General features: G+C 37.7%; 1 gene segment (V, D, J or C); it reads left to right on the top strand.

Annotated features, from left to right (window-relative positions):
• The first annotated feature begins 3,735 nt into the window (after nucleotides 1-3,735).
• Nucleotides 3,736-22,903, top strand: part of LOC117717745 (immunoglobulin lambda variable 2-like) — a 635,157-nt gene continuing 615,989 nt past the window's right edge. Inside the window, 2 exon segments of the V gene segment in view lie at nucleotides 3,736-3,866; nucleotides 3,961-4,264. Of these exon segments, the coding sequence occupies nucleotides 3,821-3,866; nucleotides 3,961-4,264 (350 nt within the window).

The raw sequence follows: 22,903 nt of genomic DNA, 5'->3' as shown, positions 1-22,903 counted from the left end.
TTCTTCACAGGTAGATAAAATTCTGTACATACTTGAAATATATTTTGTCCTACTGTAAATAATTGAATGCAAAGTGGGGTCATAGATGTCCTATGCTACTTGTGAACATTACATTAAAAAGTTAGTGTTCATTATGTTTCATTCCTCATTCTCTCTCTCCTAAGTAGAGTGATTTCATATGCTGAAACTTTGGTCCCTTCAACTTGGGAAGGAAAATAAGCCCATTGAAAATAGCTATATACGATGTGCAGAGTGTAAGCTCTAGAATCAAGACATTATGCTGGAGGCTTTAACTCTCTAAGTGTCATAATTTAATAATAAGATTATTAGCAAGCCTTATTCACAGGAATGCTGTGAAGAGCAGAGACTTCATACATTTTGTCAAAATATAGTGGTTAAGAGTGGCAAAATGTTTCTTCAGTGAATGCTCCTACTTCCCCAAAGCAGTAATCCATGAAAATTGATTCTAAAAGTGGGCAATTGACTAGGAGACCTAGAAAATGCCAGAAAATTGTGGTATTTAGGCTTCTCTAAGACTTTCACAGCACTGTAAACACATGATCCTTCTTTAAATTGAATTGGGTTATTTTGCAGAGCAAACAAGTCCTATCAAGATGGAGACACATGAGAACTTCCAATAGATCCTCTGAGGTTAGTTGTCATTATAAAGTGTCACATACTGTTAAATTTTGTCAACAATACTAGACACAGCATGTAGAAATTCTGTCAGTAGTATCCAATACATGATCCATGATCTTTGATACATTAACCCCAATTTTGGACAATTTGTTTTCCAACATTCTTTAATGTTTTAAGAATTATTCTCACTAAAGTAACCTATATACATGATACTCAAAATAAGTAATTTCTTCTTTCAGTCATGAAAATCGTCACTTGTGTTTTGTCAAAGCATTAAAAAAGGATAAATCCTCAAAACATTAAAATCAATGTACAAAACAATGGAACTAATTTCTGAAAAAAATATAAACCAAAATAATTGAAGAGGAAAATGTGGTATTTATTAGTCAGCTTGGGAAATAAATGTAGGGTTGCCAAGTACAATAAGAGTGACTAAATGAACAAATGAGAATAATAAAGCCACCAGAGGGTGCTGTGTCACTTCTCAGTAGTCTTTAGAGACCTCACATATTTAAATTCACTGAACCATGTACTCATTGGCCCCTTACAGTGTTACAGTAGCTGCTTCCTTCTAGGGTGATAATCTGTAGGTAACAAAAAACAAACAAAAAGATGGTCTCCTTTGATCTGACTCTCATAGTGTAACCAGGTGCTAGAAGGGGTTTACAGTTCATGTTTACATAATTCACAGTAGATGTAGTTCACAGGAAAGAGATTCTTGGTAATGAGAGGTTGCAGAATTACACACAGCCTATCAGAGTCAAGAAACTTAGAAATTAGTCTACGAATGTTTTAATTCAGAGATTAGGGGAGCTGTAAAATGAAAATACCTTCTTGGTCATGATGACTGTGCTCCTTGTGCCTGTGCTACAGTCCTGATTTTCAGTAAACAGATTATTAAGGGCCATTTACTCAAAGAAGCTTTAGCATAGAAGAGATTTCATTTGCTCACTGATTAAGAATCAGTAGCTACATCTTCTCTAGTCTGTAAGTATATTAAACAGACCTATACCTTGCTCAGCAGGTACTGGTTCCTGATTGATTCCCAGAACATAAATAAAACTCCATCTTACTAGGTGTGTATGAAAGACAACCATCAGCACTAATTTTGAGAGAAGAAATGAGGTAATCATTAATGAAAATATATTTGTAGGTAAGGCTCTGGTTCCAGCATGAAATGTGGTTACAATGAGACATGAAGCAGGGCCATCCCACTGTAAAGTAAAGATCAGTGTCACTTCATCTGTGGTCTGTGTTTGCCTTTCCTTCTCTTCATCCTTCAAGTAAGAAGGAGATATGTATATTTGCAGATCTCAATTCCTACTGCACATTGTACCCTGGACCAGTAATACCTAGGAACATCTATTCCAATCTCTACTGGATGTATTATCATGTTGTTTGCAGGTTCCCTTTGCCAAACTATGGGTACTCAGCTGTCTTCACTATCTATCCTGTGGAGATACAGAGAACCCCAGTATTCAGCCACTGACCTGCCCATTGCCCCACTGCTCAGATGTAGTTTCCTTCTCCCAAAATTTCTGACTTCACTCAATCCCAAACTGATAGAATTATTCTAGTATCAAATGTCAGGAGGTGGATAGAAGTACAAATTCTCCATTTCGTGAAGGCTGGAAACAATGTCGACACCTGTCTATGTCCATACCCAAGTCAAATCCAGCCCCTAATGACTGAGTTCTGAAAGCTCTGATATTTCCATGATTGTCCACACCAGTTCCTCTGTTGATCTGACCAGTAACCATTTTTTTTTTAAATTTAACTCTCATTTTGGACTCCAAAATTAAATTTCATTTTTATGTGATAAAATTAGCTATGGTTTTCTTGGGAGTCATTTCTTATCTGTTTCCTCAATGCTCAATCAGTACTTTGCTAACAGTTTCAAAATCCTAAGACCAAATATTGACATTGTCTTAGAAATGTTCACAAATCACGTGTGTACAAAAAAATGTGAGTAATATACATCACAATTCTGGTTTGATGAACATATTTTTATTAATCTTCTGTGCAGAGGTTCTAATATAGACATGATGTTATTAGTATTTTCAGAATTACATTATTATGATATATTTTAAACAGGTTTTGTAAGCAATATTTTTTCTCAAATATATGTCCATGTTAAAGACAAAGTTTTGCAAGTATGCACACATGTAATTTATATTAAAATCAATTTTGAAAATGCTATAACAGATACATACAAATTTAACAAAATGAAAAGTTAGATTCTGTCACCCTACATTTTGCTTTGTTCCTTGAAACCACATCCTATCTTTATAAAAACATTCACATACACAAAGAAATAAAATTTTTAAATATTGGTATAGTGATTTCAAAACCCAGGTTTTGAGTTTGTCTTTGTATGCAGTTGACCCTTTCTAAACTCTGCAGGTCATCTTTATGCAGATCTACTATGGTGTGTTTGTTACTATAAATACATTTACTTATCTAAACTGTGAATATTTCTACCATGTATTAATATTTCCAAGTATTAATGTATTGTTGATCTAGAACAGAATGATACACTGTTCGAATTATTTGTGTTAACTCTAAAATACATGCTACCTCTATCAGTACATCAGGGATCCATAGGCTTTAAAACCTAGACACTCTCTGCTCTTTTCAGTCCATTTCTCAGTTTATCCTGGGGCTTGAGTAATTAGGCTTTATAATAATTTTATTTTCCAGATTTAGACTCATTATACTGCACACATTAATCTTCTTCCATGATTTGACAATTGTGATGAGCAAATATAGTACAAGTCACTTTTCCATAATGAATGTACTCACTGCAAGCTCTATAATAACTTTGATTCTTTCTCCATATTCATTCCTTTACACTGGCTTACATATTGTAATGCTGTGAGTAGGGCAATACATGGTGAAATTTGATTTTCATTGCTGATGTCACTCTAGAATATTGATAGCAGATGTTTTTGACTCTGGAAAAGCCTGAGTAAATGAAGTTTAATGCTCCTGACCTTTGTTCTTTGTAACATGTGACCAGTTATTTGTGTCAGTGTAGTAGGTTTCACATGACAGATTATAATAAACCTGTAAATGAAGGTAATTTACATTACCAGCCCAGCCCAGCCCAGGAGTTATATTATGTCTGTGTCACTGCCTGGTGCTGAGCAAACTTGAAAAGGATAGACCTGGTTTGTGAATTATGGCCTGTACTTCACTTTTGATCACTCTCCTGGCTCTCTGCTCAGGTCAGCAGCCCTTTCCACAGTGCAGTGGGTATGCAACAGTGCACATCTTGTCTCTGATTTGCTTCTGACCACTGGATTTCTCACCTGTTTGCAGGGGCCATTTCCCAGGCTGTTGTGACTCAGGAATCTGCACTCACCACATCACCAGGTGGAACAGTCACATTCACTTGTGGATCAAGTACTGGAGCTGTTACAACCAGTAACTATGCCAACTGGGTCCAAGAAAAACCAGATCATTTATTCACTGGTATAATAGGTGATACCAGCTACAGAGCTCCAAGTGCTCCTGCCAGATTCACTGGGTCCCTGATTGGAGACAAGGCTGCCCTTACCATCACAGGGGCACAGACTGAGGATGAGGGGATATATTTCTGTGCTCTCTGGTACAGCAACCATTTCCACAATGGCATGTGCAGATAGGGAAGTAGAACAAAAACATGCTGGTACAGCCTCGTAACTACTGTCTTCTTAACATGTGACTACATCTCCCTAGTCTGTTCTTTGATAATCTAGAGGAGACTATAAAAGCTGTTGTCTCAAGCAATAAAATGTTTTATTTCAACAAACTGTGTGATAATGATGCCTTAATGACAAGCTTTATTTACCAACTTAACACACATAGAATCATTGAGAAGAGAATCTCAATATACAGTTTATCTACATTGGGATGTCCTAAGGAACCTTTAATTAATTGATGGGCAAAGAGCATTGTGAATGTATTCATGATTCAGGCAGACTGTCGTGGACTGTATGATCTGGAAGTCAAGCTAAGTGCAAGCAAGGAAGCAAGCCAGGGAAAGATCAAATACATATTCCTTTTCTTGGTGTTAGACTTGGAGTGTGATGTGACAGGATGCCTAAAGTTCCCTTTGCTGTGACTTCTTTGTGATAATAGACTGTAATCTGGACCTGTGAATAGAAACAAGCTCTTTCTTTCACTAGTTGCTTTATGTTCTGGTATTTTAAGACAGCAACAGAAATGAGACTAAGATATATGTGTTCATAAAACTACTTAAGGTAGCATATGTCAGCCTTCACTGCCAGGAACTTTTCTACAAGTGCTGATACAACACTTTAAGGTAAATAGCTATAAGTTTTCAACCCCGTCAGAGATCCAGAATGACTGAGTTAACTATAATTGTGGGAAGCACAAAGCATAGCTTCTAAAACTTAGCCAATTTATAGAGACCTCTGAACACCTGAAAAGCCCCTATACTACCGAACGTTGGAGCATCAAATCTTCAGCCTTCTGGCCCAGAATCATCTGACAGACCTTAGTGCTGCAGGATTATTAAGGACTGATTACTCTGTCTAGGCAGATATAATCAGTCGACTATTCTGCATGTGTGTCCTTTTCTGGACAGTAATTTGTCTGTAGATGGAGAGAGGCAATTCTTGCCTAGTGGCTGTTACCACACAACTGGAGTAACTCCAAGGATGCTCAATTTCTTCTTAGAATCCACGACAGGAAGCTGTCAGGAGCAGACAGGTCTCTAATCAATATGAACATTAATATATAAATATTTGTAGCATTAGTTCTATGGACTTCTGATGTTTTGAAAACCAACTATCCATGTAAGGTAACCTGGACTGTTGTCTGTTCACTCCTCTCAGCTATTTCTAAATAAAATATAGAAAACACCCTAAAAATAAACTCAAAAATATGAATTTGCTATAGTCCCTTAACTCATAGGTTAACTGTCCCAAATCAGTTAAAAAAGTTAAAAAAGGGCTGGGTCTAGGCATTGTATTCCTAAATGTGTTATACAGGCCCAATGCCCATGAGCGTATCAATATTCATCTCATTTTTATATTAATAAGAGGCTCGTACCAATGAAAACCTTAAATTTGAGATCAAAGTAAATTTTGTACCATTTAAGAAATTATAACTTCATCTTGATAATAATTATACAGATTTCTACCAATAGGTTATGGCTATGCAATAAGTCCTAGCTAATCCCCCCTGTTCCAACAAAACCACTACTTGTCCCTAGAAAGACAGACCATTATTAACCACATTAGTCCCCAAGCTCAGGGAATAGGGGCGCTGACTCTTCTTTAACTTTTTCAAGCTGATTAAGGGCGTTGAGATTTTAGAAGAGGGGTGGGGGGAAGAGTAAGTTGATAAGCCTCTGATGCTGTGTCTTCACTGAATCCAGATGGAAATCCAGGACATCAGAGGTTTGGGCAGGTCTGCTCAGTATGCTTGATGAGTAGATACACCAAGGCTGTGTATTCTGCAATATACAATTCTCAGAACAAGTTTTAGTATCAAGAAAAAAAATTTCCCACCCCCAGGGGGCTGACATTTTTTTTTAAGATGTTGGTTCTGAAGACTTTTTTTTTTTTTGCTTGTTAAAATTGGTTATAGTATTTACGTTTCAAATTTTATCCCCTTAGCCTACTTCCTCCCACCACCCAGAAACCTCCTATCCCATCCCCCTCCTCATGCTTCTATGAGGCAGTGACCGCACCTACCCCCCCCACTATCCCCTCCCCACCCTCACATCCCCCCCCCACTGTGTGTTCATTCTTTTTTTATGGGACCAAGAAACTCCTCTCCCACCTATGTCTGACAAGGCCATCCTCCCCTACATATACCTCTGGAGTCTTGGGTCCTTCCCTATGTGTTCCCAGGCTGGTGGTTTAGACCCTTGGGGGCTCTGGTTTTTGGTATTGTTGCTTTCATCCTGGGGTCAATAATCCTTTCTGCTCCTTCAGTCCTCTCACTAAGTTCTCCATTGGGAAACCCCTGATCATATGAGTGGTTAATTGTGAACATTGTCCTCTGAGTGTATTAGTCTTTGGCTGACCTCTAAGGAGACAGCTATATCATGTTCCTCAGATTATGCACTTCCAGCCATCCACAACAGAGAACACCAGATTATTAATAGAAACTTTTATACCCCAAAGGATCTGGAAAAATGTATTCCAGTTCTTAATACTAATTTAAAAAGACCTATATAAAGAACAACATTTAATTGGGGTTAGCTTACAGGTTCAGACTTTCAGTCAGTTATTATCAAGGAAGGAAGGCAGTATCCAGGCAGGCAGGGTCCAAAAGGATCTGAGAGTTCTACATCAAATTCTGAAGGAAAACAGGAGGAAACTGGCTTCCAGGAAGCTAGGGCAAAGCTCATAGAGCCCACTGTCACAGTGACACACTTTCTCCAATAAGGCCACACCTCCTAATAGTGTCATTTCATGTGCAAATTATATTCAAGCTACCACACCATATTGTTATAACAAAAATCCTTACATTGTAAATAGGGACAAAACTGAAAGCCTTTTATAATCCAAACAGATTAAATGTACTTATGACTGCTAAACCAACTGTACTTTATTCTCACTGGAAGCATGACCAAAAAGGAGATCAAAGGAAGTCACCACACTTCACAGGAAACACACAAAGCTGGAATAGATAATCAAAAGATGCCCAAGAAAAATCATAAAACTACCAAAGTAAAAGAAATTAATAAATATCTGTCAATAAGTCTGGCTATTAAACTGGCTGAAACATCTCAGTGTTTCAATAACTGACACATACTATCCAATTTGATTTGAAAACACAATAAGTCTTTTTTTTTTTTTTCTGGCTCCTAGAAACACAACTCATCATTAACTATAGATACCACCTTAAGGTCAAAGGAAGGAAAAGATATTCCAAATAAATAGAGCTGACAGACAAGTAGGCACAATTATGATTATATGTTACCAAATAATATTAGTCAGAATAAATAATAATACTCATCACATGAATTATGACACATGAGGATATTCCAATTGTAAACATACAAAACATATACAATTTACTCATTTTCATAATGGAAATACTTCTAGACATAAGATCATTAGGTTAGCCCCAACATATTAGGACTGTAACTTCAGTATCTCACACCTACCAATAGAAAAGTCATTTAAAAAATAAAGATAAAAATATTATAATTAAATCATATCACAAATCAAATAGAAACAACAAATATCTACATGAAAAATTTAGTTTTCATTAGAAAACTAAAGAAATAATAGTTTTATCAGCAGCTCATAGGATTTTTCCTCAAAACTAATGATATCTTAGAAAACAAATCAAATATGAGCCAATATATTGAAACTAAATACCATCCTGACTTCTGACTGAGTAAAATGGAATAAAATTTTATATCAACAGCAACAGAACTTACAAATATACACAACTTCTTGTGGACTAAACAAAATTTCTGTCAAGGAAGACTTTTAAAAATGAATTAAAATAATCTTGAACTAAATTAAGGAAGGCACATTAAAGGTAGTTCTGAGATAGATGTTTATTGTGTTAAGAACCTAAATTAAAATTTAAATTATTTCTTTCATTTTTGAGATTATAAATATATCAATTCTGCCTCCCCTTGTTATTTTAAATATTCCCTTGCATACCTCCTTCTTACACACAAAAGTGTACAGATATAGATATTTCTAAACACATAGGTAAAACCTATTTAGGCTGTATACTCCTACATTATATAAAAAATTAAAAGTTATCTCAAAATTGCTGGGTACCATCCTCAGCTGAGGTCAGGGTCTGGAGAATGATGGATACAAGACCAGTGAAGGGAAGGAAGGATTAGCCTTGAGACTTTATTCATTTCATGAGAGACAGGACAGAGGGGAAGCACATATTAGTTTGTTTGTTTTTCTACTTTGACAACTTTTGTCTCTTTCAGGCTTTATTTATACAGAAAATCATTTCCTCAAAAACTGTATTCATTAATTACACAGCTGTTCAAAATACGTTTTCTTCTAAAGTTTTTCTTTTTACATAAAAATATTGGAAGGGGAACAAAGCAAACAAACTGCAATTTTATAAGAACTAAAAAATTAATGTGGCCTTTTGGCTGGAGCAGACAACTGGCTGGTCGGCTCCGTGAAGACACCTTATCCTGAATCTTCCTAGAACAGCTGGTAAGAACTCTTCCCAACAACCCTACACCCCAGAACTGCAACTGGGAGCCTGGAGAACTCGACCTATCATCCACCCAAACCCCACGCCTCCAGATTACCACTCGCCTTCCACCCCTCACTTGGTCTTTTTGGCTGGGGCAGACACCTAGCAGGTCTGCTCCGATGAAGACACCATATCTTGAACCTTCCTTGAGCAACAGGTAAGAACCCTCCCCCAAAAACCTAAGCTCCAGAGCTGCAACCCACCCAAATCCCACCTCTCCACAATATGACTCCCCTTACATCCCTTGCTTGGTCCTTTAGGCTGGGGAAGACACCTAGCAAGTCTGCTCCTGTGAAGACACCACATCCTGAACCATCTTAGAGCAGTGGTGGAACCACTGCACTCGGAGCAGCTGAGGAACCACAGCATTCAGAGCATCAGGATAACAGGATTCCAGAGGAAGCCTGAGTCCCAGGACCTCTTCCACCCAGGAGCTCAGGATCACAGGATCACAGAGACATCTGGACTCTGAGGAGTTCTGTCACAAGCAAGATAACTGGAAAGACAGTCTCCAGTTGGAGACAGTGAATGCAGATAGTACTAGAGTTAACCAGATGGTGAAGGGCAACAAAAGAATATAAGCAACTGAAACCAAAGTTAACTGGCATCATCAGAACCCAGTTCTGTTGCCATAGCAACTCCTAGACATCCCATCACACCAAAAAAGCAAAATTCAGATTTAGAATCACTTCTCATGAGGATAATGAAGGACTTTAAGAAGGAAATAAACAACTCTCTTAAAGAAATATGGAAGAACACAGCTAAATAGGCAGAAGCCCTTAAAGAGGAAACACAAAAAAAATCTCTTAAAGAATTGCAAGAAAACACAACCAAACAGGTGAAGGAATTACATAAAACAATCCAGGATCAAAAAATGGAAGTAGAAACAATAAAGAAATCTCAAAGTGAGACTATCCTGGAGATAGAAAACCTAGGAAAGAAATCAGAAGTCATAGATGCAAGCATCACCAACATAATACAAGAGAATCTCATGTGCAGAAGATACCATGGAAAACATTGACACAACTGTCAAAGAAAATGCAAAATGCAAAATGCAAAAAACTCCTAACCCAAAAATTTCAGGAAATCCAGGACACAATGAGAAGACCAAATCTATAGATAATAGGTATAGATGAGAGTGAAGATCCCTAACTTAAAGGGCCAGTAAATATCTTCAACAAAATTGTAGAGGAAAACTTTCCTAACCTAAAGAAAGAGATGCCAGTGAACATAGAAGAAGCCTATAGAACTCCAAATAGACTAGTTCAGAAAAGAAATTCTTCCCATCACATAATAATCAAAACATCAAATGAACAAAACAAAGAAAAAATACTAAAACAGTAAGGGGGAAAGGTCAAATAACATATAAAAGAAGACCTGCCTGAATTATACCAGAATTCTCACCAGAAACTATAAAAGCCAGAAGATCCTGGACTGATATTATACAGACCTTAAGAGAACACAAATGCCAGCCCAGACTACTATACCTAGCAAAACTCTCAATCATTATAGATAGAGAAACCAAGATATTCCATGACAAAACCAAATTTACACAATATCTTCCCACAAATCCAGCACTACAAAGGAAAATAGATGGAAAACTCCAACATAAAAAGAGAAAGTACTACATAGAAAAAGCAAGAAAGTAATCTTCCAACAACCCCAAAAGAAGATAGTTACACAAACATAATTATATCTCTAATAATTAAAATAACAGGAAGAAACAATCACTTTTTTGGTTTTTTTTTTTTATTTATTAGATCTTTCATTTACACTTCAGATACCATCCCCTTTCCCCATCCCCCCCCTTAGAAAACCCCTATCCCATGCCCCCTTTTCCTTTTTGCATTTATACGTTTTTTTAAGAACTGTTAATCATAGGCTTTATAAGTTTGGTATTGTTCAATCAGAGGTGTAACCCACTACCCAACCTAGATATATCAACTATCTTTGACTGGTGGAGATACATGAACATCTGCTTCCCTGTCTCCCCCCTCTATCTCTCTTTCATCACCTAGCTTCTCCTCTCCTTCTTCTCCTCTTCTTACTCCTTTTCTTCCTCTCAGTACTCCTCCCACCTTAACTCCTCCTACACATCACCCTTCCTGTTAAAAGGAAACTTTTCTCTCAAAATACAATTAGAGCATAATTATGCCTATTTGTACCAGTGAGGTACAAGATAGTCCTAATACCCAGTCCATCCTTTTGTTGACTAACCAGCACCTCTGTCATCTATCCTAACTAAAACACTTAGTTCTGAACCTGGCTTTTTCCTTGGCTTTAGGATGAATGTCAGCTGATGACCATACACTCAGATCTTTTCTCTCAGAGTAAATAGCTATAAGTTTTCAACCCCGTCAGAAATCCAGAATGACTGAGTTGACTATAATTGTGGGAAGCACAAAGCATAACTTCTAAAACTTAGCCAATTTATAGAGACCTCTGAACACCTGGACACTCGCTCTACTTCAAAACGTTGGAGCATCTGTTCTTCTGCCTTCTGGCCCAGGATCATCTGACAGACCTTAGTGCTGCAGAATTATTAAGGGCTGATTACTCTGTCTAGGCAGATATAATCAGTCGACTATTCTGCAAGTGTGTCCTTTTCTGGACAGTAATTTGTCTGTAGAAGGAAAGTGGCAATTCTTGCCTAGTGGCTGTCTCACCACAACTGGAGTAACTCCAAGGATGCTCAATTTCTTCTTAGAATTTAACATAGGAAGCTGTCCGGAGCAGACAGGTCTCTAATGAAAATGAACATTAATACTGAAATGTTTGTCATGTCAATTCTAAGGATTTCTGATGTTTTGAAAACCAGCTATCCATGTAAGGTAATCTGGACTGTTACCTGTTAACTCCACTCAGCTATTTCTAAATAAAACATAGAGAACATCCTGTCTCTGTGTAGTCCTGGCTTTCCTGGCACTCACTCTGTAGACCAGGCTGGCCTCGAACTCAGAAATCTGCCTGCCTCTGCCTCCCAAGTGCTGGGATTAAAGGCATGCACTACCACTGCCCGGCTCCACATTTTCTTAATATCTCTTAAAATCAATGGACTCAATTCCTCAACAAAAAGATATAGAATAACAGACTGGATATGTAAACAAGACCCAGAATTTTCTGCATACAGGAAATGTACCTCAGTGGCAAAGACAGACACTAGCTCAGAGTAAAGGGATGGAAAACAATTTTCCAAGCAAATGGTTCCCAAAATTAAACTGGAATAGCCATTGTAATTTCGAATAAAATCAACTTTCAACCAAAAGTTATTTTAAAAGGTAAGGAAAGACACTTTATACACGTCAAAGGAAAAATCTACCAAGATGAACTCTCAATTCTGAACATCTATGCTCCAAATGCAAGGGCACCCACATTCATAAGAGAAACGTTACTAAAACACAAAGCACACATTACACCTCACACAATAATAGTGGGGGATTTCAACATCCCACTCTCAGCAATGGACAGATCATGAAAACAGAAAATAAATAGAGACACATTGGAGTTAATGGAAGTTATGAACCAAGTGGATTTAATGGATATCTATAGAACATTTCATCCTAAAACAAAAGAATCTACCCTTTTCTCAGCATCTCATGGTACCTTCTCCAAAATAGACCATATAATTGGTCACAAAACAGGCATCAACAGATGCAAAAATATTGAAATAATTCCTGCTGTGAACCACTCGGCCCCACTTTTGGGGGCCAAAATGTCGCAGACCACTCTGTCACTATTGGAACCTGCACTGCCACAAGCCTTGGGGGCTAACTTGTTAGAGCTCATACTGCCCCAAGCTGCTCCAGTCCTCAGGTAGTGGTTCAGCAAGAGAGAGAGTAAGGATGGACTCGAGGAATGGAGACCAGACAGAGTGTGATTCAATCCCATTTATTCTTTGGACTCTATTCCTAGTCCAAGTCCCAAGTCTTGAGTTCCTAGTCCCTAGTTTCTAGTCCCTAGTGCCTCAAAGTTCCAAGGTTCCAGTTCCAAATTCTAGTCTCAAGTCTCATCCAAATATTCTTCCAAGTACAAGTGTCTAATTCCTAGTTGCCTTTTCAAGTGCCTTTTCTGAGTACAAGTGTCTAATCTCTAGTTCTAAGTTACCTGCCTAAAGTCTCAAGTACCAAGTGTCTAATAATTTCTTCTGTCTGCCTCTTGCCTTTTATATGTCTCACTTCTAAGCCATGCCTTAAAGTCAAGCCTTTAAGTCTTACCTCTAAATCACACCTGTAAGTCTCATACACCCAAAGGAAAATCCTGGGTATCTAAAACAAAATGTTATCAGAGTGTGCTCAGTTGTTGTAGGCCATTGTAATGAAGTCTCTTGTCAGGGTATATGGCTCAAGATGATAGCCACCTTCTGTCGCCCCCCCCCCCACATGAAAGAACCTTTAATACTTGGGCATGAAGGAAAGTTACCTGAGCAGAACACCAATGGCTTATGTTCTAAGATCAACAATTGACAAATGGGACCTCATAAAATTGCAAAGTTTCTGTAAGGCAAAGGACACTGTCAATAGAACAAAATAGCAACCAACAGATTGGGTAAAGATCTTTACCAATCCCACATTTGTTAGAGGGCTAATATCTAATATATAAAAAGAACTCAAGAAATTAGACTCCAGATAACTAAATAGCACTATTAAAAAATGGGGTACAGAGATAAACAAAAAATTCTCAACTGAAGATACTCAAATAGTCAAAAAGCACCTAAAGAACTATTCAACATTCTTTGTTATCAATGAAATGCAAATCAAAACAACCCTGAGATTCTACCTCACACCAGTCAGAATGGCCAAGATCAAAACCTCAGGTGATAGTAGATGTTGTCGAGGATGTCAAGAAAGAAGAACACTCCTCCATTGTTGGTAGGATTGCAAGATGGTGCAACCAATCTAGAAATCAGTCTAGTGGGTCTTCCAAAAATTGGATATAGCATTACCTGAGGACCCAGCTATACCACTCCTGGGCATATACTCAAAAGATGCTCCAAAATATAGCAAGGACATATGTTCTACTATGTTCAAAGCAGCCTTATTTATAATAGCCAGAAGCTGGAAAGAACCCAGATGTGCTTCAACAGACAAATGGTACATTCATGGTACATTTACACAATGTAGTGTTACTCAGCTATTAAAAACAATGAATTTGAGAAATTCTTAGGTAAATGTATGGAACTAGAAAATATCATTCTGAGTGAGGTAACCCAATCACAAAAGAACACACATGGTATTCACTCACAGATAATTGGATATTAACCCAGAAGCTCATAATACCCAAGATTCAACTCATAGACCACATGAAGCTCATGAAGAAGAAAGACCAAGTGTGGGAGCCTTGGTCCTTCTTTGAAGGAGTAACAAAATACTCATAGGAGCAAATATGGAGACAAAGTGTTGGACAGAAACTGAAGAAGGGTCTATCTGGAGACCATTCCACCTGGGTATCCATCCCATGTGCAGTCACCAAAGGTAGATGCTAATGTGGATGTCAGGAAGTGCATGCTGACAAAAGCATGATATAGTCATTTCCTTAGAGGTCTGCCAGAGTCTGACATATTCAGAGGAAGATGCTTACAGCTAACAATTGAACTGACTAAGGGCTTCCCAATGGAAGAGTTAGAGAGAAGGAGCTGAAGGAGCTGATGGAGCTGAAAAGGTTTGTGGCCCCATGAGAGAGCAATAATACCAACCAACCAGAGCTTCCAGGGTCTCAACCACTAGCCTAGGAGCACATAGGGAGGGACCCATTGCTCCAGCTGTATATGTAGGTAAGGATGGCCTTGTGGGGCATAGGTGGGAGAGGAGATTCTTGGTCCCATGAAGGCTGGACACTGAGTGTGGGGGAATTCAAGGGTGGAGTGGTAGGAATGGGGGGGTTAGTGAGGGGACATCCTTATGGAAGTAGGAGGAGTAGTAATGGGATAGGGGCTTCCTGGGCAGGGTGGGGGAAAATGGAATAAGGGGATAACATCTGAAATCCAATAAAAAATTTTTAAAAAATTAATATCATGATAAAAATCAGTTTAGTTCTAAAGCCTTGCAGTTACAGAAATTCTAGACTGGATGAATGTTTTTAAATTTGATTGTTTAAGTTTGACATAAGGTAAATAGATCAAAAGTTATTTCCTACTACCTATTATATCATATTTGATTTTGTAAAAATAATACAGTCTGTAACTCTTACTTAATTCTTCTGTTCTTTACTCTATATTTCTTTTATATTGAGCATAAAACCACTATACTTCTTCTTTGGATCATAAACTATTGTTCAACTCCTTTCCTTAAGCAAGGGTGTTCTACCAGCAAAGTTTTGGTCTGAAAGGCAGACAGTTGACTGAGCCAAGAAGCCCTCTTCTGTACATCTATTATGAAACCCCTTTCAATATGATTCCTATATTTATTACAATTCTGTAAAGGATAGAAGAACATCAGGATTCCTAAAACTGCTTACTTTTGCCTTCATGTAGGTATCATGGCTTGTCATTAAATTGTATGATCAAAATCTCTTGCCATTAATTCAAGTTTCTTGTTTCCAAAGTTGAACATTAAAAACCTAGCAACATATCTCGTTGGCTTCTAGAATTCCCCTAAGTTTTTCTTCTTTGATAATCCTAAAATTCTATATCTATCTCATGCTTACTAATAATACTCATTAATGATCTAAATATTTATTTAAGTAATAAGTTCTTAGAAAAGACTTAATTTTTCTGTACAACATTTATCCAAAGAAATTTCATACATTTCATTCTTGGTTATACTAGCTTTTTGTTAACACAGTTCTAGCTTCCAGAGAGAGGTCTTTACCAGTAAGAAACAAGTATAGCAAAATATGTGCAGTGAATATCTACCAAGGGCAGTGAAGGGTCAGTCTAGGTTGTCCAAGCTCTGTAACTTTGTCAAACATAATCTTCAGAACACTTGGCAACACCACAAAATTTCAAGAGAAATAAAAATATTTTAAAGACATCTCAAATTTATATGATACTGTTGTAATTAATGCCTTAACAAAAGTAGTACTTTCAAAAATAGAAGATACGGCATCAAGTAACCTGATATTTTAAAGAGACTTCCATTATCTTGCCACCTCTCCTCCCACCTTCATAAGATCTTTGAAGTCTGAACTATATAGATAATTTTCCCTTCTCCAACCCATCTTATATGCTAGGTGAGTTTTCTGCAGCAAGCCAAGTTGGCTTGAGCAGACTGCTATCCTAGGGGACCTCCATGCTCCTGCCACCCCTCTGCCCACCTTCATTGGACCTGCAGCTCCTGAATCAGACAGATGGCCATATCTGGAAACATACAACCTAATGATATCAATCAGAGGTCTGCTACACCAAGACCATCAAAGTAAATCTCCCTTCCAATACCTACTACAACTGAAACATCCAGGAATAGTGCAATCCAGATTGCTAAAGGCCACCTAAAAACACAATCAATAAGTGATAGGGCAGTATGATACTTTCAGAGCACAGCTACTCTACTACAACATGATGTGGATACTCAAATACAAATAAAGCACAAGAAAGTGATCTTAAATCCAGTCTTATAAAGATGATAGAGGACTTGAAAGAGGAAATGAATAATCCCTTAAAGAAATTTAGGTAGAGGTCTTTGAAAACAAAACAAATTAATCCCTTAAATGTATACAGAAAAATACAACTAAATAAATGAATGGAATAAATAAAACTGTGCAAGACCTGAAAGTGAAAATAGAAACAATAACAAAAACACAAACTGAGGGAATTCTAGAGATGGAAAACTTATGGATGGGAACAGGAATAACATATTAAGCATTACCAGAATACAAGAATACAAGAGATAAAAGACAGAATCTCAGGCATAAAAGATACAATAGAAAAAACTGATAATCAGTCTTTGTAGGACTGTGAAAGGCAGCCTGGTTCCTGGTTGAGCAAAGGTTAGGGACAGAAGGCATTTTGCCATGCTCCTGGACACCAGGCTCCTGACACAAGGCTGCAGCCCTCCATATACTTGTGACCATCAGTCACATAAGGACAACACCCTAAGGCTCTCCACAGGTAGGGGATGTGACCTGTGGTCACATAACCTCAAGACAGATCTCCATTTTAATTAGGTACCAAAAGTCCTGGAGGCTTAGCCAATAAATTTCTCTTCCCAGACACTTCTCCCTACAAAAGATATTTAACCTCAGGCCAACCATGAGAACTGGGGTAAAGTTTTACTCATCCACTTTCCACCATAACAATAAATGCCTTAAAAGCATGGACTGTCTCTTTTCATTGGCATCCACCATGGGTAGCCATAAAGAAGGCCTTCATCATAAAGTCACATTCTAATCTCCCATGAAATACCTCTCTCTGCCCCCAGCCACTACCACCTAACCAAGCCACCCACCTGTCCAAGTCAAGGACTAGCCCTGCAGACCCCAGCTGGAGCTCTCCCCCATTTTCTTGGCTCTGGGTCAGATCCATCCCGTTGGCCCCCAACTCTATTCTCAGCTCTTCTGAGGCTCCCAGAGTGTCTGGGTGCCAAAAAGCCTGAGAACCAGACGGCCCAGGCCTCTCTGCAGGCCCGGGGACATCCCCAGTCAACTCCAACTATCCACGAGCCTCAGACTGTACTTCCCCACCCCCAGAACGGTGTCCCAAGGCTTCCCTAAAGCCTGACATCCACCTAGGGAAGGCATGGGTAAGCACAGTCAAAACTTCTTGTGCCCTGTCTCCCTGAGATCCTGAGCCCTCTGGTGGAGCAGAGGTGGGACCCCATCTAACCCTACAAGTCTAAGCAAATGTTAACTCTAAAAAAATATTTGTGACACAAAACATTCAGGAAATCTGGGACACCATCAAAATTCCTAACTTAAGAAAATTAGGACTAGAAAAAAGTGATGCATTGCCCAGAAAATATTTTCCACAAAATCATGGATGAAAGTTTTCCAACATAAAGAAAGAGATGCCCATAAACATACAAGAAGCTTATAGAACACCAAAGAAACTGGATCAGAAAAGAAAATCCTCCCATCATACAATAATTAAAACACAAAATCTAGAGGACAATAAAAAATATTAAAGTGGCAAGGGAAAAATGATACCTGGCAAAAGCCCACACATGTCACATTATACTACTATACCTAGCAAAATTTTGAATCATCATAGATGAAGAAAACAAGATATTTCAAGGCAAATCTAAACTCAAAAATAACTATCCACAAATCCAGCACAATAAAAAATACTCAAAGGAAAACTCTAACCCAATGAGGATAACTAGGTCTACAAAACCACAGGAAATAAATAATACCATACCAGAATAAAACAACTAAGCACTTATAGAGACTAGCACCACCAACATCAAAATAATAGGATACAACAATTAATATGTCTCAACATCAGTAGACTCAATTCCCCAATAAAATGATACACATTAACAGAATGCAATTGAAAAGAGGATCCATCATTTTGCTGCATGCAAGAAACATACCTCGGCCATAAATATAGACATTATCTTAGAATAAAATGCTGAAAAAAGATGTTTTCCAAGAAAACAAACCCAAGAAGAAAGCTGGAGTATCCATTATAATATTTAAAAAATAGACTTTCACCCCAAATTAATACAATTAGACAGAGAACACTTTATATTCATCAAAGGAAAAATGTACCAAGATAAAAATCTCAATTATGGACATCTATGACCTCAAAACAAGGACACCAACATTAGTAAAAGAAACATGCTAAAGCTTAAATTACACGTTAAATCTAACACATTAGTATTGGGAGATATTAACACCCACTCTCAAGAATTAACAGGAGACCAGGACCAAACTAAACAGAGAAATAACAAAATTAATGTTGTGAATCAAATAGTACAAACATCTATAAAATATTTCACCCAAACCCAAAAGAATATACTTTCTGCTCACCACATCAAGGATCCAGAAGCTGGAAAGAACTAAGATGCCCTTCAACAGAGGAATGGATACAAAAAAATGTGGTACATTTACATGATGGAGTATTACTCAGCTATTAAAAATAATGAATTCGAGAAATTCTTAGGTAAATGGATAGAACTAGAAAATATCATCCTCAGTGAAGTAACCCAATCACAAAAGAACACACATGGTATTTACTCACTGATAAGTGGATATTAGCCCAAAAGTTTGAAACAACAAAGATTCAACTAACAGACCACATGAAGCTCATGAAGAAGGAAGAACAAGTGTGGATGCCTAGGTCTTACTTAGGAGGAGTAACAAAATACCCAAGGGAGTAAATATGGAGACAAAGTGTGAGACAGAACCTGAAGGAGCAGTTGTATGGAGACCATTCCACCTGGGTATTCCTCCCATGTGCAGTCACCAAAAATAGATGCTGATATGGATGACAGGAAGCTGACAGCAACCTGATATGGCTGTCTCCTTAAAGGTCCCCCAGAGTCTGACATACTCAGAGGCAGATACTCAGAGCTAACCATTGATCTGATCAAGGGTTCCCAATGGAGAAGTTAGAGAGAAGACTTAAGGAGCTGAAAGCATTCGTGGCCCCATGAGGAGAGCAACAATACCAACCAACCAGAGCTCCTCAGGGTCTAAACCACCAGCCTAAGAGTTTTCATTATGACCAAGTTGGTCCACTCTTGTTGATGATGATAATGAAGATGATGATAACAATGATGATTATGATGATGGTGGGGATGGTGGTGGTGGTATGTGTAATTGACAAATATCAGTCACACAAATAGTCTCAAAGTCAGAAATCACACAATAATATCATTCAACTAAAAAAACACAGATCTGATAATTTTAGCAAAATTATTAAAAATTAACACACACATACACAATCACAGTAACTTTCATATATAACAAAATTTGAAAATATTGGGGAAAATATTATATTGACAAAGAGAAAGTTAAACCAAACCAAACACTAGAAATGCATCTAGTGAAGGTAATAAAAACTATCTGCAAGTCACTAAAAGGGGGAGGGAGGAAAGAAAGTAAGAATGAACAAAGTTAAGAAATTAAAGAATATGCAATTAACTGGAAAATGCATTTTCTGTTCATTTATAGGAAGAAACCATATTGTAAAAATAGCCATCCTATATGTAGGAGGAGCTAAGGGGGAAGGAGTACCGAGAGGAAGAGATGGAGTAAGGAGAGGAGAAGATGAAGGAGAGGAGAAGCTAGGTAATGAGAGAGAGGAAGAGGGGGGCATGAAGGCAGATGTTCACGTGTCTCCACCAGTCAAAGATAGTTTATATATCTAGGTTGGGTTACACTTCTGATTGTGCATTACAAAACTTATAATTCCTTTTATTAATATTTTAAAAAAATTGTATAAAAGCAAAAAGGAAAGGGGGGCATGAGATGGGGATTTTCTAGGGAGGGGAAATGGGGAAAGGGGATGGCATCTAAAATGTAAATAAAATATCCAATAAAAAATAAAACTTTAAGGAAAAAATAGCCATCCTAACAGAACTGATCTACAAATGTATATAATTTCAGTTAAACCACCAGGAGTATTCTTTGTAAAGCATAAAAAATTTAATCACAGTATTTATTAGTATAAGAAATATTAAAATTAAAAAGGAAAGAATGCTGCAGGGAATATCACACCACAATGGAGGCATAGAAGTGAAACAAAGGATCATGCCTGCAGAAAAAAAGACATTTAGGTAAATGGAATAGAATAGAAGAACTATATGCATTTCCACACACCTACAGCCCCCTGAACCTTGACAAAAATGCCAAAAAGGTGGGGAGAAGTGATAGCAACATTAAAAAAAAATCTTGTTCAGAAACATAAATTTTAAAATGCAGAAAACTAAAACAGAATGCTTGTGTCTCACCATATCTAAAACTCAAGTGCAAATGGATTAAAAACTGCAATGTAAAATCTGATAGTCTAAACCTGCTAAGGAAAAACTCTTGTGTTTGTTTCAACTTATAGGCAACATAAGGAATTTACATGTAGTTGTTTGAAACTTCATGAAACAAGACTGACAATTGCCAAATGGGATGTCATACACTAAAGATGTGTTTTAGGCCAAGGAAATGGTCAATTGAGTGAAAAGACAGTGCACACTAAGAGATAAATTCTTTCAGTACTTAATATCTGATAAAAGATTAATTTTTACAATATACATGTAATTCCAAAAATTTAACATTTGTAGGTTAAGTACACAGTTGTGGAAGAGTTTGATTAGGAGGTGTGGCCTTGATGGAGGATAAAGGCAAGCAACACAGTTAAAAATGAGGTAACTGAAGAAACAAAATTCTTATGAAAATAAGTGCAAATTACTTTAAATTTCTATTTTATCCAGTCAGAATGTCATGACTGACTGAGAATACAAAGTACAGCATGCTGGCATGTACACATGGAAGAGAAATATTTATATATAGTTGACATATAAATTGATATTAGAAGCCATTAATGGATATTTTTCAACAAACAAACAAAAATAGTTCTATCATAAGATTCATTTATACTGCTTCTGTGCATATGCCCAAATGGCTATACAGTAACCATATGCTTGTATAATCCAAGTTCATTGTTTCTGTATTCACAAAAATTAGAAAATAGATTCAAGTCACCCTGATATGTAAACCACACAAAGACCCAAAAAAGAGAATTCCAGACCAATTACTCTTATGAATATTTGTGAGGTAGTGGGCTATGAGAGGCAGCTGAGTGCCTGCTCAAGCACAAGCCTTGGACCCCGGACCCTAATGGAATGGAGGCCTTCAGAGTTGCTTCTGGCTCCTGACTCCTTTCACTCAGCTTCAGCCCTACACAGCCCCTCCCACAGAGAGGTCTATGGCCATCAGTCATGTAGGAATAGTTCCTCAGGCTCTCCCACATGTAGATGAGGTATCTCCAAGCTCTCAGACTAAGCCAAATGGGGTTATCTGCTGCCAGACCCTAACCCACCTCAAAACTGTATATAAGGGCCCTATTCAGAAGTAAAGGTATGCAAGAATCATCCTGTTGTCTAAGAGTTTATGTCACAAAAGCTGTAACACTTAGGAAAAGATTTGTTCTCCCAATGTGCCTTCATGACCCTCCCCTTCTCATCAGCTAGTTGGCACCTCACTGGCCCAGCCCAGACTGGCTTAGCGCAGAGGAACAGGTGCACCACCTGGGAGTGACTGAGTAGCAATAGCAGAGACAGAAACAGAGACAGCAGCGGAGGCAATCTCCCCTCCCTGCTCACACCCTGTCCCCTTGTCCTGGAACTGCCCCCCGCCACCCCGTGCACCAGGTCAGGCTGAAGATTATCATGGGACACCCTCCAGAAGAGGGACTCATAAATATTGATGAATAATTACTCAATAAAATACTGACAAACTGAACCCAATAACACATTAGAAACTTTATCTAATATGATCATGTAGACATCATCACAAGGATGGTCACATGATTTTATATAGGAAAGTCCACCAAATGTAATCCAACATATAACTAAACTGAACAAAACAAAAATACCATATGATCATCTCATTAGATGCTGAAAAATTTTTGACAAAAATCTAACACCTCCTCAGGTTAAAAGTCTTAAAAGATACTAGGGATACAAGTTGAATACCTAAACATCATCATCATCATCATCATCATCATCATCATCATCATCATCATCATCATAAACATACAGCAAACCAATAGCCAACATCAAATTAAATTGAGAGAAAAACTAAAATCAAGACAAGGCTGTCCACTGTATCTATTCAACATAGTACTAGAATTTCTAGCTTAAGCAATAACATAACTAAAGGATATCAAGAAAGTACAAAACAAAGAAGGCAAAGTATTGCTATTCACAGATGATATGATAATACACATACATGACACCAAGAAGTTTACCAGAGAACTCTTGCAACTGATAAACACTAATGAATAAATATGGTTTATTGGAGTGATCTTATTTCAACTACTTCAGCAAAGTTTGTCTCTGGATGCAAATTCCAAGAATCCAGTAATTGTATAGCCCACAAGGCTGAATGTTTTAGCTGGTCCTCAGTATACAATGGAATTCTGAGGTAGGGTCTAATGACACTGAAGAAATATCCTTGCCAGCAA

This window comes from Arvicanthis niloticus, chromosome 12, assembly GCF_011762505.2.
Source record: "Arvicanthis niloticus isolate mArvNil1 chromosome 12, mArvNil1.pat.X, whole genome shotgun sequence".
Classification (NCBI taxonomy): Eukaryota; Metazoa; Chordata; class Mammalia; order Rodentia; family Muridae; genus Arvicanthis; species Arvicanthis niloticus.
This window is presented reverse-complemented; position numbering and strand designations above follow the sequence as displayed.